The sequence below is a fragment of the Sphaerodactylus townsendi genome, linkage group LG14, assembly GCF_021028975.2.
Source record: "Sphaerodactylus townsendi isolate TG3544 linkage group LG14, MPM_Stown_v2.3, whole genome shotgun sequence".
Taxonomy (NCBI): domain Eukaryota; kingdom Metazoa; phylum Chordata; class Lepidosauria; order Squamata; family Sphaerodactylidae; genus Sphaerodactylus; species Sphaerodactylus townsendi.
This window is the reverse complement of record NC_059438.1, coordinates 6,931,049-6,958,788: the sequence shown is the minus strand read 5'-3', so window position 1 is coordinate 6,958,788 and position 27,740 is coordinate 6,931,049. Positions and strand designations below refer to the sequence as shown.

Below are 27,740 nucleotides of genomic sequence, written 5' to 3'. Positions count from 1 at the left end.
ACTAGTTGTGGGGGAACTGGGAGGGTGTTTCCTCCGCTGGGCCCAAACCATGCAACGTTTCTTCCTCCCTCTGACATACGTAGTGCAGAGAGAGGGGAAGGCTTGCTGTGGGAAAGGGATGGCGCCGGTGTAGGACCACTGTGCAAAAACGATGCAGGAGTCTCCCACTTCCTTAGCGATGGATGGCTACTCTAGCAACGTGCCAGCGTTTCTCACCAAGCTGTGGACTCTGGTGGAAGATCCCGAGACCAACCATCTCATCTGCTGGAGCATAGTGAGTAAAGCTGATTTTTAGAAGGATAAAAATCCCTTCAATGCATCAAATACATCCTTAGAGTCCTCTATTTGGTCATAGCTGCTACTGGCCACATTGATCATAGGCATGTTGACCAGAAACGGGTGTTCATAATCTGCTGGATTCACATATTTTGTATTATTTCATTTTCTTGTCACCCAGTGCTGTACCTGGTTGTTCAGAACGATATTCATTGGGACTTATTCTCAATTAAGTTCCAAACATCTGTGTAGAATGAATTGGTAGACTGATCTGGAGCAGCATGAGTTGATGGAGCAGCAGGGGCAGCAGTGGCGTAGGAGGTTAAGAGCTCGTATATCTAATCTGGAGGAACCGGGTTTGATTCTCCGCTCTGCCGCCTGAGCTGTGGAGGCCTATCTGGGGAATTCAGGTTAGCCTGTACACTCCCACACACGCCAGCTGGGTGACCTTGAGCTAGTCACAGCTTCTCAGACCTCTCTCAGCCCCACCTACCTCACAGGGGGGAAGGGCAAGGAGATTCTAAGCCCCTTTTGTGAGGGGGGAAGTCTCCTACAGGAGAGAAAGGGGGAATATAAATCCAAACTCTTCTTCTTCTTCTTCTGGTGCTACATATATAAATGCTGTCCAGTCGCAATCAAGATTAAATACTGTGCAATAAACACGTTTAGAGCAGATCTTTTGGTGATCTTTTTCTGGGCCTTTTGGGAGGAGGGGATACGCAAGCTTCTCTGCAGCAGCCAAGGCAAGAGATAAGCCGAGGTGGTTTGCCATCAGCTTCCTCCGCATAGCAAGCCTGGTCTTCCTTGGTTGTCTCCTAACCAAGTAGTAAATGTGGCCAACCCGGCTTAGCTCCCAAGCTCCAACAAGCTCAGGCTAAGCAGAACTGTTCAAGCTCCTACAAATAAGTATGGAGACAGTAAAATGGAGAAAGACACTCTAAGAGTGTCCTGCAAAATACAAGTACCACTCTGGCTTATATATTGTCAGCTCAACATTTTCTCTAAATTATCTGCCCCAAATTAGATTACGAAGCACCGATAGCTGTTCAAAAGAAATCTGGGGTCTCTCCAATGTAATGTGAATGACCCTGAAATACAGCCTTTTTGCTGTTAGGCCAGGTACTTGTAAATGCCAGACACGGAAAATAAATTATGAACTTGTCCAGTGTCAACTAAGTGATATTCGCGTCTGTTAATGTTGTAGAGGGCGAAAGTAGCCTGGGGTTTCTTGGCAAGTAGGTTCCAAGTGTGCAGTAATTTCAGAAGTGGAGACTGCTTCAAAAAGTGTGAGAATCACGGAGCTAGCTGGTGTTTGCTCATGTGCTGTCAAATTGCAACTCACTTGTGGCAACACCAGCAAGGGGTTTTCAAGACAAATGAGAAGCACAGGCGATTAGTCATTGCCTTCTTCTGCAGAGCCTTCCTTAGTGGTCTCCCGTTCAAGTACTGACCTTGCTTAACTTTCAAAATCTGACAAGATCGGGCTAAGCCATGCCATCTTCCTTTCTAGTGGTTGGTTATCCAGTTTCTAATTTTTCTCCCTTGCCCCCAATGCATCTAACACTCTTTTCTGCAATCCTCCCAACCAGGGTTAGGAACCATCAGAAGAAAGCCCAAGAGAAAACATTACCCCACCAGATTCTCCTCTGTTTTGGGCCTGTTTTGGTTGTTCTGCCTGGCATATGGTAATCAGGTGGATAAATGGGAAGTGCCCTTTATTTCACTCCCATTCATTCTATCAGCCAGGGAAGCCTTGATTTATGTTAGACTTCAGGAAATGGTCTATAAATGTTCCCATTTGGGAAGTGTTGTACTGGAAAGTGCTACTAAATCACAGCCAATTTATGGTGACCCTAGGGTCTTCAAGGCAAGACTCCAACAGATGTGGTTTGCTGCATGACCTGAATGTCCATGGAGGTCTCCCATCCTAATAATAACCAGGGCTGACCCTGCTTAGGTTCTGAGATCGAATGAGACTGGGCTAGCCTAGGTCATCCAGATCAAGGACTTAGGAAATGAGAGAATTATCTAGGAAATTAGAGAATTCTTGCTGAGAGGTTCTGCTAGCAGCTGGGGAAGATAGGTGTTGCTGCCTTCTTCATTTGTGCAGTCACAAGAATGGGCGGGAAAGTCCGAAAAGCCTTCCTTGAGGAAGAGGTCTCCTGAAAAACCTGCTCTTCAATGTCTGCTGAAACACAGTTGTGTTGTGAGGGTGATTGGGAATCATGTGGAGGAAGAAGTGTTCTGCTTTTTCCTCAGAATTCTGAAATCACTGTGCCTGGGAAGCATGCCTAAGAGAGATGCATTTGTGTTTATTTACAATTCTATCCTACCATTCTTCCATAGAACGTCAGCCTGGGTACATAGGAATCCTAAGGCGTCTACCCTCCAGACAAAGAAATAACATAATGTAGTACCTTTTACTCAGGAACCAAAAAGGTTTTACTCAGGAACCAAAAAGGTTGAGCTAAAATAACAAAACAGTAATTTATTTTGGGGGCATACAAATTCATAAAAAGATTAAAAACCAAAGCCTCATCAAGGTGTTAAAGACACATGCATCTACAAATATAGAGTTTGGTAACACATATAAAACACTATTCCCAGATGTGTTTTGGCCCTAAGGTCCTCTTTAGTAGTCTCAGAAAATTTATGCACATGTACAAGGATAAATATACAGTTATTCTTCAAGTCAGAAATCTTGATATGAGGAAGTTTGTACTACTGAGCCAGGTTTGAACTGTCTGTACTATTCCCTCCACCCCCCACCCCCCAAATATCATGGAATGCCAAATTATTTCCTTTTCCTGCCTTAAATGAAATACTTGTTTAGAAATTGCAGTTCAGGGGACTGACTCTAGACACCAAGAACAAGATTATCTTGCACCCAGGGATCAAGAAGAGGGCTTATCTATATGTACAAATCAAAATAATGTAATCATCTATCATCATTTTAACCTTACTCCTTATTTGGGTTCCCGATTCCAGGTTGGGAAATTCTCAGAGGTTGCGGGGGGGGGGGGAGTCTGGGGGAACCTCAGTGGGGTTTAGTGACATAAAGTCCAGTCTCCAAAGCAACCCTTTTCCCCAGAGACAACAGATCTCAGTTATCTGGACATCAGTTGTATTTCTGGGAACTCTCCAGCTTCCATCTGGAGGATGGAAAAACTATGCTTTGTAGGCTAATTATAAAACGTGTTTAAAGGCCAGTGCATTCTCCTTCTTTCACACAGTTTCAGATCTTAGAGCCCTTCTGCACATGCCGAATAATGCACTTTAAATAATCTTTCACAATTGTTTGAAAGTGGATTTTGCTATTCCACACAGTGAAATCCAGCTGCAAAGTGCATTGAAAGTGCTTTATTCTACATGTGCCGAAGGGGCTTTAACATTTACGTATTTCTATTTTTTTTATGCTGTTGCTTATGGTAGTAGTCAGATCTCAACAGTGAATTTTTGTTTTTCTGCTATCAAAATCTGGGCCAAAGTACCAATAGGTGAGTCTCACAACTTAACATTTTGACCATTCTGTATTTGAATAGGCCAGCTTCATCCACCTGAACTACATATAAGTAGAATCTTAAAATGGCATTAGAATTCTCTATTCACATGCAAGGGAGGCACCAATCCTGTTTTGTTTTTGTTTTTTTCAGAATGGCACCAGCTTCCATGTTTTTGATCAAGGCCGGTTTGCCAAGGAAGTCTTGCCCAAGTACTTCAAACACAACAACATGGCCAGTTTCGTCCGGCAGCTGAATATGTGTAAGTATCCCGCTAAGCTCCTAAAGAGACAACTGTACTATTATAATGCAGGAAGAATGCAGGAAGAAGAAAGAGAGACTGAGAAGAGCTACATTGCATGCACATCCATGCATATCAGGCCCCTTGCAATGGGTGTGTGTGTGTGTGTGTGTGTGTGTGTGTGTGTGTGTGTGTGTGTCAGAAATGCTATTTATTTATTTAGAATTTTTTTATTGCTGCCTCTCCTGACCCTTGCTTGAGACAACTTACAAAGCACAGCATTTGTTTGTTTGTTTGTTTGTTTGTTTGTTTGTTTGTTTGTTTGTTTGTTTGTATTGGGGGGTGTCCTTTTGTCTGCTATCCATAGCAAGGGGCCTGACACACAATTTCCCACTTTCCACAAGGGGACTGTGTAGTGTCTTTCTGCCTGCTTCTATGTTTGTTCTCTGTCCACTCAGCAGAAATACAGCGCAATCCTAAGCACGGTTTCTTAATTTAAGTTGTTTACAACCCAGTCTAAAGAGGGGGCTGTAGAGCGGTGGCCAAGGACAATGCCACGGAGCTACCTCCAAAGAGGCAATTGCCAGTACAGACGCCACTGGAGAAGGAAAGCCCATAGAAGCACCTGAGTTATTCCATACTTTTTAGTAACTTAAGTCTGCACCATTGGAGGGGGGGGGGGCATCCCCAGTTTGAAACTCCTCTGGGATTGCAACCACAGTTTCTTAGTTCAGGTTTATTTTTATTTATTTATTTTATTTATTTTTCAAACTTATATACCGCCCAACCCCCGAAGAGCTCTGGGCGGTGAACAACATAAAGTTCAAATACAAATAAACATAAAATCAAATACAAGAATCTTTCAATAATATAAGTTAAAATGCAGCAATTAATACATAGGCCAGGGACTACCAGTAAATTGGACTCTGCCGAACGCAGAGGTCTAGTGGGGACATATGGGGTAACGCGGTCCCCCAAAGAGTGGGAGGTGGTAGAGTGGCAGCTGAGATTGAGGCAGTTCCAGTTGGCTTTTTGGAGGCAGAGCTGTGGCATTGTCCTTGGCAGCCACTTATTTGCTGCCCCCCGCCTTTTTGGACTGGTTTGTAAACACTAAGAAATTGTCGTTGCAATCCTCCACGAACACCACTGGTACGCCTCCAGCTTTCTGACCCACTTTGGATTGGAACCCACAGGTTGGGAAATGCTATCCTAAGGATGCTGCAGATCAGTTACCAAAATTAGCAGAATTGAATACACTGGTCCAATAACCTCCATACCCACTGCTTGCAATTACAGTCTAGGACAGTGGTGGCGAACCTTTGGCACTCCAGATGTTATGGACTACAAGTCCCATCAGCCCCTGCCAGAATGGCCAATTGGCCATGCTGGCAGGGGCTGATGGGGATTGTAGTCCATAACATCTAGAGTGCCAAAGGTTCGCCACCAAGGGTCTAGGAGAAGGTTTGTCTTCATTCTGTGGATAATATGAACTAACTGTGATTGGCCAGTGTCCACTAGAGGAATGACTGGGCTGGTCCAACAGGGTGGTCCTTGTGGATTCGACAGCAGTTTTTACCAGCTGGAGATAAACAGAAGAGGAAGTTCAATCCATGCTTGATTTGCTATTCTTCCCAAAGCAATTCTACAAACCCAAGTGGGTGCAGAAGCAAACCCAAGGTTGCCACTACATGTACACTTAACAGAGTTGCAGCCAATCAAGTCACCTTAACGAGAACGTTTTCATGACACATGGGTCTGTAACAGCTTCAGCTGCACCTGGTTTCACCGTTTTGGAGGTCTGCAGGCCTTTTCTTTCTCTTTTCTATCATAAATACATGGTCCATGAACATCAGTACTGTCTACTCAGTCTGGCAGCTGCTTTCCAAGGTCTAAAACATAAGTCTTTCACAGTAGGTGTGAAAGTAGGCCTCTTGTATGAGCAGGGTATTTCCCTGTATTGTGCTCTAGCTTAACCTTAGCAATAAAGTTTTCCTGTTTTAGAGAGCAAACTGCGTTTCAAACTCCCCCTCAGATGCCTTGCCTATTAGTCACATGCATGCTCTGGGAAAGAGCTGAAATTATTGGGCAACTCTGCCCTTTGTACTTGCTCAGTCTTTAACTTGAGGTGAACATGGACCTGCCCTGAATCTGTGTGTGTTTACATGTGTGCAGCGTGTTCATGCAGGTGTTCCCAATTATTTCCGCCTTTCCCCTGTGCGTGTGTCTGAGCATGATCAAATGGCTAAGCACATGAGAGGGTGTCTGAAATGCAGACTGCGCCCTAAAACAGGAAGATGTTGTTGCAAGAGGTTATGCTAGTGTACAAAGCAGGGAAAATAACTATCGTTGTCTACTGGTTTTCATATCTAAGGAAAAGAACAGAAAAAATCATCTTGTTACCATTCCCATTGCATTGTTTTCAATTTTTGTAATTTGCCATGAGTCTCAGTGAGAAAGGCAGATTATTAACAAACTGAATCTGGAAGGAGTGAGATATACATTGTTTAGCACTGCCTCTGACATACTGAGGGGCTCCAAGCAATATCTATTTGACTAGCAGGGCATCCGTGCTTCGCTACGCATACTTCATCACAGGCTCTCTATGAATTTCGGGGTGATATTCAACATACTTCTTTACAGCCTGTTTGTGAACTTTGGGGTGACATGCAGCATATTTCCTCACAGCCTGTCTGTGGACTGATGGGTTTCGCATATTTTGCAGCAGCTTCCTGTAGTTGTCTTTTTTTAATGCAATGTGTTATTGCTCTCTTTCACCTGGTGGGCTCCAAAAGATGTCATGTGTATTTTCGGGATGCCATTGTATTTTTGGGATGCAGAAAGGAAGTGTTCTGCCATTTGATGCTGATGAGTGAGAAGGCTATGAAGAGGTTCAGGGTAGGGTTGAAGGGCAGGGAGCTGGACTATACCCCCACTGCAGCACATTCCTGGGGACTCATCCCGCCACTTCAGAGCATGACACCAAGCACAGGGTAATCGGAGGCCAAGAGCAGTAAACTTGTCTCCCCAGTAATCAATCTGATGTCCATATGCAAAACCCGACAAATGTTTAGTAGTCCAAGGTGATAGTGTGGTTTGTAATGTGTGTTGATAGTATTTGGCTGTAGCGGTGTTGTTAACGTGAGGGTGGGTGGAGGAGTACTTTTTCACAGCCTGTCTGTTAACTTCGAGGTGACATTCAGCATGCTTTTTTGCAGCCGGTTTGTTGAAGCTAGTGGTGTTTAACTGTCACCCTTAGAATGTTCGTGCAGCATGTCTGTAGACTGAGGGGTTGGTTTGCCCTTAGAATGTTCGCTCAGATGGCCAGAGATGAGCAGTTAAAACAGTAAATGTGTAATAACTCAAGTAAAACTGAATATTTTTAAAAATCCTTTCTTAGTGAGCACCTAAACCACATAATGAACCGGTGTGCCAAATTTCAACATTGTAGGTTCAGTGGTTTTTGAGTTCTGTTGATGAGACAATCAGTGAGTCAGTGAGGGGTATTTCGCATTTATAGATATAGATTAGATGAGTGGAATCACAAAGAAAGTGAGCCTACTGGGCACAGGAAAGTGACTTTGCTGGCTGCCAACTAGTCTGTGTTTACTTATGTACATGTGCTTTGTGTTCTCAGGTGTATCATGTGTCAGCAAGTAATAGCTGATGTAAATATGCTTGATGGAGTGCTGTTGCCCTTTTAAGACTGAACCACGTGGCATTTTGCTGGAAATGAGAATGGCAGTAAGCAGACTTCAGCGCTGAAGTGGCTTTAATTCTGATTACCCACCGCAGGCTGATCCCTGCCCTTGTCCCGCTCTGGTGCAAAAAGTTCCCCCAGAAGTGCTCTCGCTTTCCCCGCAGAAAGTGAGAAGCAAGTGCGGGGCAAGAGGAAGCATGTCGACACAAGAAATCTTGCCCCGACACACCTTCTCTATTGGCCGCCGCAAACAGGAAGCGCGCCGCGACAAGATTTCTTGCCCCAATGCGCTTCCTGTCCCACCATGTGCCAGAGAACCAATGGTAATCATCCTGAAAGTTTTTTTAGTTCATGTCCAAGAAATAAAATAAAACATCATTTTTTACACATTCTGCCTTTCCCCATGACTGGAACATAACATATATGCTTTTTTTTCTAAGGTAATATGTGAATTGGTCCCCAGTCTTCTCACCAGTTTTCTGTTTGTCCATTTAGATGGCTTTAGAAAAGTGGTCAATATCGAGCAAGGCGGCCTTGTCAAACCTGAACGGGATGACACGGAGTTCCAGCATCTCTATTTCCTCCAAGGCCATGAACATCTCTTAGAACACATCAAGAGGAAGGTAGGAAATGCAAGTTTTGATGGCCAATCCATAAAGCTAGTTGATGATTTGGTATTGCTCCTCACTGGTCTGAGTGGAAATTCAGAAACAATCAGAAACTGCCCTACATCTTCAGTTCCCTTGGGAAGAAGCATTATTTATTTACTTGATTACAGCATCTCCTCCCTCAATGGAGACCCAAAGTGGCTTATTTCATTTTATTTATTTACTTGTTGGATCTCCTGGCCACTCTACCCAGTTCAAACCGATCCAGATTTATTCACAAATCTGTATTTGAACAATAAAAGCAACTGAATACCCTCACATCCAATTTGATCTTGTAGTGTCTTTCCTTATACATAGACCTGGTGAGGGAAAGAGCTAATTAATAAACTTGAATAACCATAAAGCCGAAACAACAAAACTAGAAGAAAAGGGGGAAAAGAGAAAGAAGGAAAAGAAAAGGAGAAAGAGGGAGACCAACTGGATGTAACACTGTCGCTGTCCTCAACCATAGACTTAAATCATTCTCCCCTCCTCCATGTTATCCAGAATTTCAGGTAGATGAAGCATTATTCCTTAGCAGACCAGGTGCTCGGGAACAGCAGCAGCAGAAGGCCATTGCTTTCACATCCTGCATGTGAGCTCCCAAAGGCACCTGGTGGGCCACTGCGAGTAGCAGAGAGCTGGACTAGATGGACTCTGGTCTGATCCAGCAGGCTCTTTGAAATGTTCTATTCTTTTCTGAATTGAAATCGGAAGCAGTCAGGAGCAGTCACAAAGGTTTCTCTAAGGGTTGATATAGCAGAGGTGAGGCACAAGTGCACACCCTTGAAAGCTGCTGATCAGAACAAAACACAGCAGGAGCAGGTAATCCTGCAGAGATGCATCAAGCATCCTCCTCCAGAGATGGGGATTTTCAACTCACAGGAGCCACTGACTGGCACATTTCTTTCTTGGAAGATGTCTGTAAGTTTACTCAAAGGCATGTCCCATTGATTTCAGTAAGAAATTCTGAAATAACTGAGCTTATTTACCGTATTTAAGCTTCAATGTGCAGGGGCGTAAGGAGGCAAACTAGAGCCCTGGGCAAAACCTGAGTTGGATGCCCCCTCCCCCCCATGGGCGGCCACCCCACCCTGACCCAAAAATTGTTTTGCACCAGGTCATTGGTGCCTGCAGGGGTGCATTTTTAGACATATATGCACCAAAATGACATATTGGCACCCCGCTGGCCAATCAAGCGGCAGGAGGAGGAGGAGGAAGGGCGGCGGCCCAATCTGCGCTCCTCTCGGGACTCGTCACCCCAGAGGCGAGGGGCCAGGGACATAGGTATAGATATTTAATGGGGGGGCTCGGGGGTGGGGCCACACACCCCACCCCTAGGGCATGGCCATGCCTCCCCAAGACCCGCCCCTGGCCTAGCGCTTATAAAAGCAGCTCTCCGAGGCCGGGGACGGCAGACTCCCCTGCCCTGCCCCCCGCCCCTCCCCTCTGGGCAGAGGCATAGAGGGAAAATGGAGCCTGGTGCAAAATCTGAGTTTTGCACCACCACCCCCAGGCAGCCGCTGTGATGCTGGACTCCACCCCCAAACAGCATCACTTTCAATGGTGTTTAAACTAGAGAGCCCAAATTCTCCTTTTAAATCCACCTTAAAGGGAGAATCTGGGGTCCCTAGTTGAACAACATTGAAAGTGATGCTGTTTTGGGGTGGATTATCCCCCACCCTGAAACAGCATCACTTTCAATGTGATGTAGTGGTTAAGAGCAGGTGCATTCTAATCTGGAGGAACCGGGTTTGATTCCCCGCTCTGCCACTTGAGCTGTGGAGGCTTATCTGGGGAATTCAGATTAGCCTGTGCACCCCCACACACACCAGCTGGGTGACCTTGGGCTAGTCCCAGCTTTTCGGAACTCTCTCAGCCCCACCCACCTCACAGGGTGTTTGTTGTGAGGGAGCAAGGAGATTGTAAGCCCCTTTGAGTCTCCTATAGGAGAGAAAGTGGGGATATAAATCCAAACTCTTCTTCTTCTTCTAAACTGAGGACCTCAGATTCTCCCTTTAAATCCATGCTGAAGGGGGTGGATTTAAAAGGATAATCTGGGGAAATTTGGGGGGTGCCTGCTGTCAGGGGTGCAATGGTTAAGCTAGAAGCACCAAACTTTCAGGGTATCTTTAGGAGTCTCTCCTAATGATACCAACCAGGTTTGGTGAAGTTCGGTTCAGGGGGTCCAAAGTTATGGACCCTCAAAGATGGGTCAATCTCCTATTAGCTCCAATTGGAAACAATGGGGGATGGGGGCACCCCCTTTGGGAGTCCATAGCTTTGGACTTCCTGGACCAAACTTTACAAAACCCTGGTGGTATCAATAAGAGACTCTCCTGATAGTGCATCCCAGGTTTGGTGACGTTTGGTTCAGGATGTCCAAAGTTATGGACCCTCAAAGATGTAGCCTTCATCTTCTATTAGCTCCCTTTGAAAACAATGGAGGATGGGGCACTCCCTTTGGGAGTCCATAGCTTTGGACCCCCTGGACCAAACTTCACAAAACCCTGGTGGTATCAATAAGAGACTCTCCTGATAATACATCCCAGGTTTGGTGAAGTTTGGTTCAAGGGTCCAAAGTTATGGACCCTCAAAGGTGTAGCCCCCATCTTCTATTAGCTCCCATTGGAAACAATGGAGGATGGGGCACCCCCGTTGGGAGTCCATAACTTTGGACCCCCTGAACCAAACCTCACCAAACTTGGGTAGTATCATCAGGAGAGTCCCCCAAACAATCCCTGAAAGTTTGGTGCTGCTAGCTAGCCCAAACAATGCGCCCCCTGCAGGCCAAAAACCGAAAAAGCTCTAAAAAGTTTTTAAAACCCACAAACGGAGGGGCGGAACTTTGGACATAAATGGGGGGGGGGGTTCAAACCCGAGAAACCCCCCCCCTTACCTACATCCATGCGAGGGGCTCCCATCATTGGCTTCAAACGCCCCCCCCCCCCCCTGATTGGGTGCCGTAGTGCTGAGAGAAAATCTGCCCTTCAATGTACGCTAACATGTTGATACGCCACGCTGACCGCCGCATACGCACTCTTCCGCACGCATTGTTAAGGCCAGTGATTCCGTTATCGCCTTCAGGTGTGTTCTTCTTTTGATGCAGAAATTGTTAGAGCAATGTAGCCGAGAGCCCTAAGGCGTTATGCCTTTCGCCGAGGTTCATCGTCGAGCCAGTGGCAGGTCCGAGAACCTCTTTGGGCAGTAGGCCGCCGTTGGGGATGTTGCCGCCTCTTCCCGTTGCCAAAGGTGCGCAGGACCATAGCGACAACTCTTCAAACACGATCATCGGGGTATTTCTCGGAGTTATAGCGTTGCTATAATGTGGCGTAAGTCAGGGAATTTGGCCAGGGCAGGGGAGCCGCTGCGGAGGACTCTCCGAGATAGTAGTAACGCTTTCTGAGAGCATGATAACGCTGGCTACGAACGTTGTAACGCTTCAGAGAGCATGATAACGCTGGCCACGAGCGTTGTAGCGCTTCTCACAACTCTTGGACAGCGTTATCATGCTCTCAAAATCAAAGCTGGCAACGTTCGTGGCCAGCAAGCTACCGCACCTCAGAAAGCAAGTTACCACGGAGAGCCTCTCCGCAGCGGCCACGCCGCCTGCTCCGCCAGGCCCGGACACGCCAAGCATTAATGGCAGCAACTATAACACTTGAGAAATGCCCCGTGGTCGGTGGCGGGGGCTGTGCCTTGTAATTCAAGCACCTTGGCCACGGGGAGGGCAGCAGTGATCCCCAGCGGGCGGCTTCCTGGCCCGGGGAAGAGGCTCGGACACGCCACAACCTCGACGTGGGGCCTCATGCGAAGGTGGCGCCTTAGGGGCTCTCGGCTACATTGCTCTAACGGGCTGCCAAGCTCAAAGAGGCCTGGGAAGATAGCGGAATCACCCCATAACATCCACGTGCGGTCTCGTGCGAAGGCGGCGGTCAGCGTGGCGTGGTCCAGGGGAGGGAAGGGGGGGGGGAAGCACTGTGGGGCAGATTCTTCTCAGCTGCGGCACCCGATCAGGACGGGGGAGGGGGGTCCCGGGGGAGCCAGGCCAAGTGGGGGGGGGGGGCGTTTGAAGCCACAGCCGACGGAGGTAGCCCCCGCCTCCGGGGTGACGAGTCCCGAGAGAGAGCGCAGATTGGGCCGCCGCCCTTCCCCCTCCTCCTCCTCCTGCCTCTTGATTGGCCGGCGGGGCCGTAAAGGCGGAAGCGTCCAGGGGGCCGTGAGCGACGCGGACGGCGGGGAGAAGGGGGGGGGGGGTTTCTACAGGGTTGGCGGTGGCAGCTGCTGCTGGAGGGTCGTTGTCGTCGGGGGGGAGGGGCTGTCACTCTGCTTCCAGTGGAAAGCAGAGGAAGTTGCAGATGAGGTCTCCCCTCTGGCATCAACCAGACCACTGGTTCATCTGGCTTCCCTATCGTACCTTAGGAGCCCAAGTCTGTAGTCCTGTCTCATTTCTCACATTTGGTTGCTTCACTGATATTTGTTCTCTGACAAGTAATACACTCTGACAAGTAATACACGATTTGTCAAACACCTTCTATACATTCCACTTTCAGGAGCCCACTTCCAGAAACAGAGGGGCACTCCTAAAAATGTAAACAGGTGAGAAGGCCCCAATGGACTGCAGTTAAAACGTTCTGGGTCATCAGCTCAAAGCTGCTTTGCCTGTTGCAGGTTTCCTTCTTTCATTTTCGCTCATCTGTTTTCTCCAGGTATCCGTTGTGAAAAGTGAAGAAACCAAGATGCGCCAGGAAGACCTGAGCAGGTTATTATACGAGATTCAGATCCTCAGGAGTCAGCAGGAGACGATGGAGTGTCAAGTGCAGGACATGAAGCAGTAAGTGACTCCTTAGCTAAACACTGTTTATGGCAACTATACTGAGAAACAATGAGGTGGCTCAGTGCTAAAGAGTTCGCTTTGCTAGACAAAGGTCCCAGGTTCAATCCTCAGTATCTCCAGTTGAAAGGATTGGGTGGATGGTGATGTGAAAGGCCTCTGCCTGAAGCCCTGCATAGGGTTGCCAATTATTGATGAATAATTCCTGGAGATTTGGGGGTGGAGCCTGGGGAGGGCAGAACCAGGAAAGGGAAGGACTCAGCAAGGATGGGATGCCATAGAGCTGCCATTTGCTTCTGTGAAATTGATCTGTCCAGTCTAGATATCATTTGTAGTTCCAGGAGAACTTCAGCCCTCCCCCCTTTAGGGTTGGCACCCTAGGCCATGGGGAGCTGCTGCCAGACAGAGAAGACCTAAATAATGGTCTTAATAGACCAAGGGTCTGACTCAGTGAAAAGCCGCTACATGTCTTCATATAGTAATCATCACAGATGTTAATATGGTCCAAGACCAGCACGTAATTATATAAAAATACATTAAAACATAAAAGATATGATTTCACAGCCTTAAAAGAGTCTTAAATTGTGTTTTTAAAATAAAACTAAAATATTAAAAAATGACTACTAAGACACTTCTTGGGGCTGACTGTCCCACAATTTCCTTATTTTACAGGACAAACAAATTTTGCCACCTTAAAAGTTGCTTCCTGATTTTTATGTGATAACATAGTGGAAGGGTAAAACCTTCTATCTATCCCTGGGAGACCTTTCATTACAGGCGTGATCAATATTCATTCAGATATGTATAGTTCTCAGCTATTAATAGTTCCAGCTTTGACAGTGGGAGAACTTCTGTATCCCTGCAACAGAAGCATTTCTTTGGGCCACCTGCCAATCTTGTTCTCTGCTGCTACCTTCCTTCTTTATATGGGTGAGATCATTCCTTGCTTCTACTATGTGTAGAAGGAACCAATGAAACTAGACTTGCCTGATCAATTCCCCTGGACAACATAGCTGTTTTGGAGGGTGGACTCTATGGTGTTATACACCCTAACTTCAACCCCTCCCCAAACTTGCCTTCCTCAGGCTCCACTCCCCAAATTTCCGGGATTTTCCCAACATGAACCTGGCAATCCTAAAATGAATCAAGAAATCCTGCAACTATCTGAATACCAGATCTCCCTTGTCTTTGGTATCTAAGTGAAGGGGCTTCCCATATTCAAAGGCCATTGCGTTCACATCCTACATGTGAGCTCCCAAAGGCACCTGGTGGGACACTGCGAGTAGCAGAGAGCTGGACTAGATGGACTTTGGTCTGATCCAGCTGGCTTGTTCTTATGTTCTTATGTTCTTATGTTCTTAAATAACTGTTGCCTCGCCCTGATTATGGCATTAAATTTTATCCTCATTGAACGTCAGGTTGCTTCGTTCATGCGTACCAGATGATTGTATATATGCTAACTCCCCACAGAGGAATGCTAAGGGAATGCTAGTGTGGTTGTAATGGTTAAGGTGTCAAACTAGCATCTGGGAAATGTAGGGTTGAATTTGTACTCTGTCATGGAAGCTTGCTGGTTGATCTTGGCGAGTCACATACACTCAGCTTAACCCTGGCAAATGTTTGGATGGGAGACCTCCAAGGAATACCAGGGGTGTGACGCAGAGGCAGGCAATGGTGAACTACCTCTGAAAATCTCTTGCCTTGAAAACCCAATGGGATCACCAAGAAACAGTGAAAGAAAAGGCCCCATGGGCTGTTTCAGATACAAAAAAATAGCAAAACCACACAGGGGAGAAGGCAGGAATTCTTCCTTCACCTGCACAGCAGTCCTGATCTGAGTTGCTACTGGGAACTACAGTATAGCTGTAAGCCTTCATAGTGAAGTCTACAGTTTATAATGTCTAGTTCAGGGGTAGGGAACCTTTAACACTCAAAGAGCCATTTGGACCCGGTTTCCTCGGGAAAAGAAAACACTTGGAGCCGCAAATAATTTTTGACATTTAAAATAAAGAAAACACTATATATATTGGGGCTTTTTTACCTTTTACTCCGCTCATTCTGAGAAGCGCATGGATGCGTCCGCCCTGCTGCCTGCAGGGCAGGCAAGGATGGGGCCAGCGGCTTGGCCTCGCCGGCCGCTGGGAAAGCGCCTGCCCCGCTTGAACTGGGCAGGCGAGAGGGGAAGCCCACAGCGCGGCCCAGCCGGCCACGGGCCATTGGTGTGCCCGCCCTGCTGCCTGCAGGGCGGGCAAGGATGAAGCCGGTAGCTCGGCCTCGCCGGCCGCCGGGAAAGCGCCCACCCCGCTCCAACGAGGTGGGTGAGAGGGGAAGCCCGCGGCGCGGCCCAGCCAACTGCAGGCAGTTGGTGCGCCTGCCCTGCTGCCTGCAGGGCGGGCAAGGATGGGGCCGGCGGCTCGGCGCGTGGAGCTGCAGTGCAAGGGCAGAAGAGCCGCATGCGGCTCTCGAGCCGCAGGTTCCCTACCCCTGGTCTAGTTAGCATCAACCGGAAGAAGCTCTGATAGGATCGGACATGGCCTCCTCGCAGGGAGATGATCCCTCCAGTCAGATTATGGTTTTCAAAACTGTATTGCAAGTATGCTTGTGGGCTGCACAACTCACTGGGGGGTTGTGCTTTTCTTTCAGGCAGAATGAAGTTCTGTGGAGGGAAGTGGTTTGTCTCAGGCAGAACCATTCGCAACACCAGAAAGTGATAAATAAGGTAAATGTGAATGTCACGCAAGGCCAGGGTGTGGTGGGCATTGGCTGGCTTTAACTGCTGTTGATGGATTGCATCGTGAGGTTTAGTGTGGTTTCTACTCTGGCAACAAAAATGGGTTATCCAGACAGGTCTTTCCTAGGAGAGTCTGAAAAAGGCAGTGCTGCTGCTATGGGATGAACAGCTAAGGTTAATTTTCAACAACTTTTTCTTTCCTTTTGCTAATTTAGCTGCCAGAATTGCTTCAGAAAGTAGAACAGCAAGGCAGGAAACATTCACCCTTTTATCCCTAGCATTTTTATCACCAGAAAAAGCTACACACAAATAGCATTTTTACCTGTTGGGGAAAATTTACAGTAATGCTTTTTTTTAACCAAACACAGGTAAAAACAACTGTGGTGGCTTTTTCCAGTGAGAAAATGGCAAAGGAGGGAAAAATGAAAATGTACCTCTCTCCCCATGATAAAGAAACCCCAGAGGTTGTATTTGCAAAAAAAAAAAAGAAAAACTGCTTAAAATGAAATTGAAGAAATAGTAGCATGTCATTGAGTCCATTAAATAAATAAAATAGTAACATGTCATTGAGTCCCTTAAATAAGTCCCCATATTTTCATATGGGAAAGCAATCTGGAACCTCTCCTATACAATTTATTTCAGTGTCTGAGTGTTGTTTATTCAGGAACAAAACGTTATCTTGGATTTTGAATAGATGTATAGAATTTTGCCTAGGCAACACCTCTTGATTAAGAGAGCTGTTTGCAATGCAAATGAGTGTGTGTTTTACCTTTACACTGTTTTATGTTTATTTTAAACATAATATGAGATTTGGCACTGTCACATAGCCACAGTTTCCTTGACATCCTCGTGGTGGGGCAGGAAACCTTGACAGTTAAGCATAGATTTGCCAGTCAATACATTTTGGAATTGTTTAAAGTTAGAGTTTGATTCTAGAATCCAAATTTACCTAGGGTCAAGAACAAGAGTTCCAGGACTGTTACAGGGGCAACACACAGTCCCCTTGTGTTTTTGCCAGAATCTGACCAACCACTTATAAGGTCATAATAATTAAATGGCCCCAGATTTATTTATGTTATTGTGTCTGTTCTGGATCAAAGAGAAAATAAATACAATGACAAATATTGGGAGATCCTGCGGAAGTAGCAAATAGGGAGACCATGTCCAAGTTCCATGCAGGTGTCCTAGATTCAGTCTGTGGCATCTGCAGCTTAAAGGATCTGGGGAAACAAGACCAGGAATTGTCATCAGGGGATCTGGGGGCAGTTCTTGTGTTCATTGGGGGCTGGCACAAGGACTGTATCAGATGGGCAATGTGAGTTTTGTGCCTCCTAGAAGCACATGGCTTATGGGGAGGAGGAATGTTGGCCTTCCGCCCTGCACCATTCTTGTGTTCTCAATCTTCCCCTAGAACAGTGATGGCGAACCTTTTCAAGACCGAGTGCCCAAATTGCAACCCAAAACCCACTTATTTATTGCAAAGTGCCAACACCAGCAATTTTACCTGAATACTGAGGTTTCAGTTTAGAAAAAACTGTTGGCTCTATGGCACATGTTACTCGGGAGTAAGCTTGGTGTAGCAACCATGCAACTCTTTGAACGGGTGAATCATGACCCTAGGAGGGTTTACTCAGAAGCAAGCCCCATTGCCAGCAACCGAGCTTACTCCCAGGTAAAGGATCATGCTTTAGTTCTTCTCGCCCCCCCCACATGACAAACTCTGTGTGCGCGTGCCCACAGAGAGGGCTCTGAGTGCCACCTCTGGCACCCGTGCCATAGGTTCGCCACCACTGCCCTAGAAGCTATGTAAGTAATGTGAATTTTGCAGTGGACCTTCAGCAGCTATATGGGACAGTTTGAAGATGCCATGGGGGAGAGGGCGGTTACAGGCTGAAACCACCTTTCCCCATGTGCCACTGTTGCAAGCAGACAACAGCAGACTTGCATCCGGGGCCCCTTCCGCACATGCAGAATAATGCACTCTCAATCCACTTTCACAGTTGTTTGCTATTCCGCACAGTAAAATCCAGCTGCAAAGTGGATTGAAAGTGCATTATTCTGCATGTGCAGAAGGGGCTTGGGAGGCACAAAACTCCTGTTGCAATCTGATACCAAATCCTGGTGTTGTCTCTCAGCAAACACCGGGGCTTTGTAAGATGTAGCATGACCCACCTCCCCCTGAGAGTCCATTCCTGCTAAGAAAGAGGGCAGTGTCCTGTGCATTGCCACTTAAGGCAAAATTAAAGATCTCTAATGAGCGTTACTGACAGAGAGGGCAGCTAGCTGTTGAGGGCTGGAGTGCTGAATCACTGCTCACTGACAAATGCTTAACTTTGATTTCCCCCAACAGCTGATTCAGTTCCTGTTTGGCCAGCTCCAATCAAACCCCAGCAACGCTGGAATAAAGAGAAAATTGTAAGTGCCCCCTGTTCGACGCATGCGCAGGCAAGGAACTCGTTTGGGGGCTGGGCCTTCGTTTCAGAACACCTGAGCTCAGCTCCAAGTGGCGTGGTAGGTCACCAGACCTGGGCGCCATGGAGACGGTCAGTGAATGAGGACAAACTGATGAGTCAGAGCTGCTGACCTGGTCTATTCAGTAGCCCATAGAGAACCACCCTGTCAGCTTGATGCGACCCTTGTTTTGGTAATATACAGGGAAGTGAAAAGAGGACATCTGAAGAGAAAAGGGAAGGGAGAGTAGGCAAACATTGCTCATTAAATCCAAAGAGAGATTTTCTACTAATATTATTGGAGGCCATGCTGGGTTCTAAAAGAAGACCATCAAGCAGTCATGTGTGTACATTCTGTGGCTGTAGAAGAATACTCGGGGGCACTATGAGAGGTCACCTGGGATATGCAGGACGGCAGAGGACAGGGGAATAGAAGGTTCAGCAGAACGTCTGGCCTGCTGTCTCCACAGGAAAGGACAACCTTAGTTGATCAAAGCAAAGCTTACTGACCAGCCTGATGTCTGTAGCTAGGCCGACCATGGTGGTAATAACCATCCACTAGCATCTGGTCATTAGAGCTGCCCTACCTGGATATGGGATTCCATTTAACTATCCTGTATTTCCAGCTCCATGGTTTTATGTTCCCATTCACGCATGTTACCCACTTGAAAATGCACTTCTCCAGAGGTGTTTCATTGATAAGCTTAGAATGAATACCGAGTAACTTGATTAGGTGAAATCAGAGATAATTTGAAGGGAATAATACATGATTCTTTACACAACTAACTGAAGTGGTCCTGTTTCCTAACAGATGGGTTTTGAGCATCCTTAATAATGTACATATAAAGTACTGCCTAGTCATGGCTGACTTATAGCAACCCCTCATGGGCGATTTCAAGGCAAGAGATGAACAGAGGTGGTTTGCCATTACCTACCTCTGCATAGCAACCCTGGACTACCTTCATGGTCATCCATCCAACTTCTAACCAGTGCTGACCCAGCTTAGCATCCAATGTCTGACAGGTTCAGGCCGGCATACATCATTCAGGTCAGGGGAGTTGCAATAACTGGCCCAATTAAATCTCCCTTTCCCCTCCTCCCTCCTCCAGGAGTTTCTAGTCATTTGACAACCAGAAGGATTTAACATTCATTCACAGAAATTTTGAACATGTTCTTAGTGTCCTTATGAGAGGGAAAAACAGAATCTGAATGGAGTAGTGAGAGGGATGTGACTATGTATTTTTCTCTACAGACCTCTTATGCTAGATGATGGCAACTCTGCTCCTCAAGTGTCGAAGTTCAGGAGGCATTTATCCATGGACCCGCTCCACGAATCCTATTTCATTCAGTCGGTAATAGTCTTTGACTAAAATCATCTATAAAATGTGTAAAATGTAAAGGATGTGTAAAATGCAAGAATGAAGAAATGCCTGGGCATTGGATAGCTCAGGAACCCAAATGAAAGCTGCCAGGCTATCTTTAGTACATCAGAAACTTGACACTTGAGTTGAGCCTTTACAGTTTCCTGTGGGGCTGAAGAGTGTTTTAAGGTTCACCTGTGAATTGGTTCTGCTTACTCTTTTGACGCGATCTTGGAAAGTAACCAGTCGTTAGAAAGGCAATTAGTGCGATATTTAGAGATAACAAGTAAGGACCTTCCACATGCTGAGAAAGCAAATTATTTATGGTAAAGCAGGAAGGATCAGTGGCTGTGACATACAAAAGCTCTAGAACCCTGTTTTAATATATTTTCAGACTGCGCCTATTAAGGATGCAGCCATGTCTGTCGAAAGTGCTCCAGCACAATCCTGCGTAAGATCAAGTCTCAAGAGAAGGAATACTCTCCGTGAGATTCTTCACAGCACTAGATCCCAATTTGGATGAGCCTGTGTGGTCACTTTTGAAATACTGAGAAGGGGTAGGGGGCTCTGCCACAAAATGGCTTCCATGGCAGCTGGAGCAATCACAAAATGGCTGCCATAGGAGAGACCGATCACAAAATGCTGGGAGGCTGCAAGCCAGTCATCTTCCTATAATGGTAGCAGCTGCTTCTTAATGGGTGCTTTCTACAGACACAAATGTGTGAGGAAAGCCAGGACTGACCTGGTTTGAGGAAGAGATGCTTTGGGGAAGAAGCAAATGGATGGTAGGCACCCATTAATAGGAGTCATATTTGGCATCACTGTTTTATACTGCAGTGGTGCTATAAACCCTTTTTTCTCCCTTCCGCTCCAGCCCTCTGCCGAATCCGCCTCCTGCTTAAACAGCCCAGCCATCACTGGAGGACCAGTCATTTCGGACGTTACTGAAGCATCGCCATCGAATGTTGTGGTCATGCAGCCCCCTCCTGATAGCGAAAGGTAAAAAGACTTCCAGTTATGATACAGATCAATCTGTGCAGGAGACAGAACTTTTTAAACAATCAGTATTCCGTACATCATTGTGTAACTGGTGTAGTATAACAGAGTAGTCGTATGAAGCCCAATCTGAAATGCTGATTTTTATTTACTGTATATTTTTCCATCTTTGGCTCTGTTCTCCCCAATTCTCCAAAAGAAAAAAAGCCCACACAAAAAACTCACACCGAACAAAAACCCAACGATAACCCCAGATCAGACCAAAACTACCTTAAGGGAGAGTTCTAGCCACCCTTTTCACTCTGTTACCAAACTTTTTCTCTCTGAAGTTATTACAACAGAAATTCTCCAAAAGATCGAGATCTCCTCAGTGAACAAAGTGATTGGAAAAACTATGAGAAGAGCTTGTAATTTTCCTAAATTTCCCAAAGTGTTGACTCTGTTACTATTGGTTATTTTATTTTGATATTAAGTTAGTACTGAGCATCAATGGGAATTAGTGGGGAGGTTAGGAAACATACCTCTAGATTAGTTTGTTAGATAGGGGTGTGAGAAATTGTTTAGTGTTTGTGTTGAGTTATGGTCCTGCCTCAGTGGGTCTTTTGTACTCATTAACCTCCTTAGGGCGCGAATAAAAGCAGGGGTGGAGGGGAACACATCCATGTCTTTGTCTTGAGTTCCTTGGATACCCGGAGGGAGAGAGAGAGGGAAACTTGAACTGTACACTCATTATTGTACACACATTATTGTACACACATTGTACACACATACCATCATTCAAGGTATGGGTGCTTACCTTTAAGGCCTTACGCGGCCTGGGACCCTCATACCTTCTGGACCACGTTACCCCATATGTCCCCACTAGACCTCTGCGCTCAGCAGAGGCCAATTTACTGGTAGTCTCTGGCCCCTCAATGATGCGGCTGGCCTCCACTCGGGCCAGGACCTTTACAGCCCTGGCCCCTGCCTGGTGGAACACTCTTCCTCCAGCTGCCCGGGCCCTGCGGGATCTTGGTGATTTCCACAGGGCCTGTAAGACAGAGTTGTTCCGCCGGGTCTTTGGAGTGTCCAGCCACTGAAAGTGCCCCCCCTCTCTTTGGGTTCATTATCATCTACAGAACCCACCCTTTCGTCTCTCCTCTTGGGAGGGTTTAAGAAGGATTTTAACGGGCATTGTTACATATTAATTGCTGCATCTTAATTTATATTATTGATAAATTATTGTATTTGATTTTATGTTTATTTGTATTTGAATTTTATGTTGTTCACCGCCCAGAGCCCTTCGGGGATTGGGCGGTATATAAGTTTGAAAAATAAAATAAAATAAATTATAGAATCGTATCTGTTGAATCCACGTGACAGATGATTCTCTTGTGTTTTTGCAGAGCAGAAATGTGTGAACCTTTAGATGGTGCTGATTTGAATCTGGAAGGCCTTCAGATCTTATTGAGAAGCCAGCAGTACAATCTGGAAACTGCCAGCTCTTTGGATGTATGTTTTTTGAACCTATTATTTCCATTTTATGGGGACCGACCAAACTGTCACTTAACAATCTGCAAGCATTCAGGTTGCACAGAAATGTTTAACAGGCTGGATGCTTAATACAAAAAAGGGGGTATTTCAGGGCCTGCAGTGACAGCCACCATGGTGTAAGGGTTAAAAGCGGTGGACTCTAATTTGGAGAACCAGGTTCAATTCTCTATACTTCCACATGAAGCCTGCTGGGGAACCTTGGGCCAATCACCCCAGGAGTACGTGACCCACAGCGTTGGGGGGTATGTGAAAAAAACAACCATATTGAGTTTGCTAGTATGGGGGTACAGTTTTAGGGAAATGGGCTGCCAAGGGGCCCACGAGTGAAAAAAGATTGGAAATCACTGTTCTAGAGTCTTAATTTGGAGTACAAAAAATGCTGCAGACTACATTGTAATCGTGATGTGGGACAATATTTTAACATGCTCCAGAGACAGTGAAACAGTAATGACCGGTGGCTGCCTGCAAGCTTCAGAACACCTTATATATCTTGTGTTTGTGACAGTAGAAAATTCTGTCAAGTTGCAGCTGACTTATAGTGACCCCATCGGGTTTTCAAGGCAAGAGATATTCAGAGGTACTTGGTCATTGCCTGCTTCTGCATCACAAGCCTGGAATTCTTTGGTGGTCTCCCATTGAAGTACTAACCAGGGCTGACCCAGCTTAAATTCTGGAATCTAATGAGATGCCAGCCTGGACCGTCCAGGGCAGGAACTTCTTGGTTTGAAATCTCAAGAAAGCCAGCAACAGCCATACATCTCTTTCACTTCACAACTTGGTGCACCTCCCGTGGGTTGTGAAATGCAAAATTCCAGGCTTCTTTGAGAATGGCTGATCTGGCTGGGAAGTTTCAGATTAGGGCTGGTGATAGAATACTTTAAATGCATTTTCCAGCAGCGAAATCAAACCTCCAGGCTCAGCAAATCAGAATGTCAGATGCTTTCAATGACTTGAGTTCTTAACTTGATTCCAGTATGTGAAACATGATACATTTTGATGTAGGTGAAATTATAGTCCTCAGCCTCCCTTCGAAAATACGCTGTTATTGACATAATATATTAATGTTCATGCTATTGTACACTCCCCAGTTTGCCAAGGTGAAACGTTTGTACAGGCAGCACGGACATTAGGTGGTGATTTGCCATTGCCTGCCTCTGTCACTCTGGTCTTCCTTGGAGGTCTCCCATCCAAATACTAGCCAGGGTCATGCCTAAGAGTATGTGACTGACCCAAGGTCACTCAGCAAGCTTCCATGGCACAAATGGGGATTAGAAAGTGGGCTGTCCAGGTTGCAGTCTGACACCTTATCCACTGCACCACAGTGGCTCTCCTGGCTTAAACTACCTGTGATTGTGATGCCTGGTTCCCCCCTCCCCGCACCGCCCCCCTCTTCTCTTTCTAAGAAAATGATGCACCTTATTGCCCGCAGGTCTTCAACCCGGCTGTTTCTGCAAATGAATGGAATTTGAATGACGTGGAGGCAAGTTTGTCCTCGGTAAGAGATGTATGTGCAGGATGGGGAGATGAAAGGAAGGAGAACACCTGTGAGAAAGGATTGGGGAAGTCCAGGAGTCAGAATGACATCCATACGTCAGCATTTCACAGATGAAAACATTTGTATACATGATAGAAAGTGACACTAAGGCAACTTTTTGTGGGGTTCTCAAGGCAAAAGAAGCTCAGAGGTGCTTGCCCATTGCCTGCCTCTATATATTAACCCTGGACTTCTTTGGTGCTCCCCCATCCAAGTACTAACCGAGGCTGGCTTTATTTAGCTTCTGAAATCCGATTAGTCTGGACCATCCAAGTCAGGCCTTGGGAGATCTTAATACTTACACCCGAAGTTCTGAGCTTTCCACCCTCCTCTATTACAAAGGCTCTTGCTGATCTCTCCTGAACCAGAGATTCCATTTTCCAGTCTCCCCTCAGCCCTGGTGGCTCACATTTCCTCAACCTTGGGGTCTCTCCATCCCATCTATAATACTGGGACTAACTCTACCTAACTTTACAAAGGTGTAAATATTACTAAGAGGCTGTTATTGCTTAATGTTCTAAATTGGGTTTTTTTCTGTGTTACTGTATGTTTGCTTCAGTTTGTATTTTTGCATCAAGATGCAGAATCCCACGGTGGATCTGGAGAAGAATGCAACTGAAATGTCTTACCAAGGGTGAAGGCCTCAGTCCAAAGTCCACTGCCCAGGTACAACCAACAGCTGACTTTGGAAACAACAGAAAATAGCTATGATGAATGGACAGGCATGTTTCTATTGCAAACTGGCATCGCTGCCTCTTTGGCCCAGTGCTGCATAGTATCTGAAGAGGTAGTTTTAGTCCACAGATTTCAGGAAGGCTTGACAAATGCTATGATCTCCAGAGGCATATTGAGGGGAAATGTAGCCTGGTGCAAAATCTGAGTTTTCCAACCCCCACCCCAATATGGGTGGCTGCACTCCCCCACCACAGCCAAACAATATTTTTTTGCACCAGGTCCTGAAGTCAGAGTATGGACCTGGGGGGGGGGGAGGAGGAGGGGTTTGGGGGTGATTTTCTGCCCCCATGGAATAGTGTCAGCATGCATCTCTGCAGTGCTGAGCTCTCCGTGGTCCCTCAGCCACTGGCCTTAGCTACTTGGGCTCTTCCCCTGAAGTCTTCTAGTTTGAGTGACCGGACTAGTCATTCTTGTAATGGCAACAGTTCAACTTCTTCAGTGACAACCTGCCACTGAAGTGATGGTGAGCCAGAAACTCTCTCTCAGCCTAACCTACTTCACAGAGTTGTTATGAGGATAAAACGTGAAAAGGAGAATTGCCTGAGCTCCATGGAGGATGGATGGGAGGGATAAAAGAGTACTAAATCGTTCAACAGTTCTTATTTTGAGGAGAGTCTGTTCACTGACGGAACCAATGTTCTGGAAGCAATGTTTCTCCATTTCTGTTTCCATTCCTAAGGAGAGAGGTCAGTCTGGAAAGCACCCGACGGCACCTTGCTGGCAAACAACGAAGGCTTTGAAAAGCAATTTCGTGAATGGATCTCAAAGTTCTACCTTCTTGTTCTCAGTCTGGAAACGCAGCTTCCGTGATGTCCTTTGCAGACTTCAGGAAAAGCCTCCCGCTAAAGCTGACCTCTCTGTATAGAATGATAAGTGAGCTTTTGCTGAGTTTGGTGAGACGGTTTATGCCTTTCCTTTCTTATGGTAGGAACATTTACCCAACAGTATCGAGGAGTGGATGTCCATCATGGTACAGTCCCTGCCACTGCTGCTTCTTGTTTGAAAGCTATCCTGATCACCAGCCTCATTTTCATTGGGCATCTTCTTAGGTGATATAAGGGGATTATCTATGGTTGTTTCCTGGATCTCCCATATTGTCCTGGAATCCTATAGGAGCATGCAAATTTATTCCCCCCTTTGCATGATATCCTATGGAAAATCAGTTGAGGAGGAGGTCCACTCTGTTGACATCCCTTTGCTGCTGATTAACTTTCACAAGTAGTTTTTTTCTACAGAGAATTTGTACCTCTCAAAAAAGGTGCAAACTTCCCACAATTGGTCTCACCCAGTCATCGTTCCTAATTATTTCCCTGTTCCCCCTGCTTCGTTATCTGAACTTGGACATCTATCTTAATGGCCTGATCACATTGAAGACTTGTTGCACTAGTGCTTTGGATGGGTCGACATTGATTGAGAATCCACAAGGGCACAAATTTGATGTGTCAAAATCAGGTCGGCTGTGGATCAATCCAGTTTAGAGGCTCAATCAGAGTCTATTACTTATTCACACGAGAGAGTTGCACTGGAACTGAAAAGTATTTAGAGGAAAAAAATCTTTGACATAGTGAATGTTTGCATGCATTTATATTCTTTCCAGCATTCATAATTATGGGCACTATTGAGTGTTGGCTTAAGCCTTAGGTTTTTTTTTTTAAGTTGCAAGACTCTTTTACCACCTTAAACTCACAACCTAACCAAACTTAATAATTAAGTTTTTAAGAAGTATCCTGCAAAACTGAATTTCAAAAGGCAAAATTTGAAAATGTTGCTGAATGTTGAATGTATGTGAATATTGAGTTTTGCTCCTGTTTGCATTCATCTAAGGTGTGCGGCAACTCTGGGGCGGGGACGAAGTACGGGAATACTGCGTCTCTTTAGAAACTGGTGAAGGAGCATTTAGATGTTGCATACTTCCTGCAATTTGGGTGCCTTGTGTGAAAGCACACAAGACTCTTCTGCTTCCTTCCTCCACTATAAATGGTCTGTTTCCCCTTGTCCAGTCACCCTGGTTCCTTGACCACAAAGTTACCTGAAGGCACTTGCAGAGCAACACAAGATGGAAAAAAAAATCTTGAATCAGCCTAATTTTGGACTGTTACCCACGGTCCACCAAAAGAATTGCCAGAACAACTGTGATCATCATCATCACAATTCTGGGTGCAGCTGGCACACATCTGCTGTGCTGGATCAGTATACCAGACAAGTATACAGATCCTGTAACAAGATTCCATCACCTCAGGGAAAGTGAGTTTCTATAAAATGTTCCTATTTAGCAAGTGTGGGATAATGTGAACTCTGAGCGTTTTCCCACTTACCTTCTTCCCCTGTAGCCAAGTAGCGCGGGGTCCCCCGGCACTCCCCACTACAGGGGCGGCGACAATGCAGCCGCCCCGACGCTGCCGCGCCCCCTCAGCGCGCGTCATTCCTGGCGCTCTTCAAAACGGCACCTTTTGATGACCCCGCACAGAGCTCTGACTCTGTACGGTTTTCAAGGCAAGAGACAGTCAGAGGTGGTTTGCCATTTCCTGCCTCCATGTCATGACCCTGGTATTCCTTGGAGATCTTCCAAACAAATGCTAGCCAGGGTCATCCCCTGCTTAACCTCTGAGATGTAACCAGATCAGGCTAGCCTGGAGCTGTCCAGATCAGGGTGCTTTTTGTATACTCAAATTGTGCGTGGAAAACTCTATACTAGAGAGAGCTGGAGGTTTTTCATATACTGCTTATTAGCTGCCTTTCTAAGCATTCAATGAACAACCAAGCCTTGATTTTATATGGAGATACTTTAGGTATGTCTGCACACAAACTGATATCAGGTTTTTATGCCACTTTACTCTCATAACTTTTCCTAGAGAATCCCAGGAACTATCACTTTGTAATGGGGCTCAGAATTCTGTCTTTAGAGAGCTGTTCCTCAAACCAGAGTTATTACAGTTCTCTAGGAAGAGGGAATATCAGATAATGAAAGAATGCAGCATAGAGGCACTCTTTGAATATCTGTATGAATGAATAGATTGCAACCAGATTAATTTGAGATAGGGTTCAAAGGGCTAAGTCTTGAAATACAGCACTCAGGGCAAATGATAAGACCCAGAACATGTGAACTAATAATTAAGAATACCTTTGGGTATGTGCAAAGTGTCTTTTCCTCATGAGCGAGTAAGCATACCAGCCTCTACACCTCTGTATTACGAGGAGGTGACTT

At 46.0% G+C, this 27,740-nt stretch overlaps 1 protein-coding gene across 3 annotated transcripts; it reads left to right on the top strand.

The window, feature by feature from the left end:
• Positions 1-65: 65 nt before the first annotated feature.
• Positions 66-26,924, top strand: HSF4 (heat shock transcription factor 4). 3 transcript variants are annotated; one of them, XM_048516150.1, is made up of 12 exons: positions 66-274; positions 3,930-4,038; positions 8,210-8,337; positions 13,071-13,195; positions 15,839-15,914; positions 18,277-18,341; positions 19,629-19,728; positions 20,612-20,736; positions 22,119-22,224; positions 23,696-23,761; positions 24,385-24,466; positions 25,215-26,924. In XM_048516150.1, exons 1-11 carry the CDS (start codon positions 152-154, stop codon positions 24,436-24,438), a joined length of 1,077 nt encoding a protein of 358 aa, XP_048372107.1. In that variant the 5' UTR covers positions 66-151; the 3' UTR covers positions 24,439-24,466; positions 25,215-26,924. The 3 variants fall into 3 exon arrangements, with proteins under 3 accessions (XP_048372107.1, XP_048372106.1, XP_048372105.1); XM_048516149.1 differs by having other exon boundaries at positions 24,379-24,466; XM_048516148.1 differs by having other exon boundaries at positions 24,360-24,466.
• The last annotated feature ends 816 nt before the right edge of the window (positions 26,925-27,740 follow it).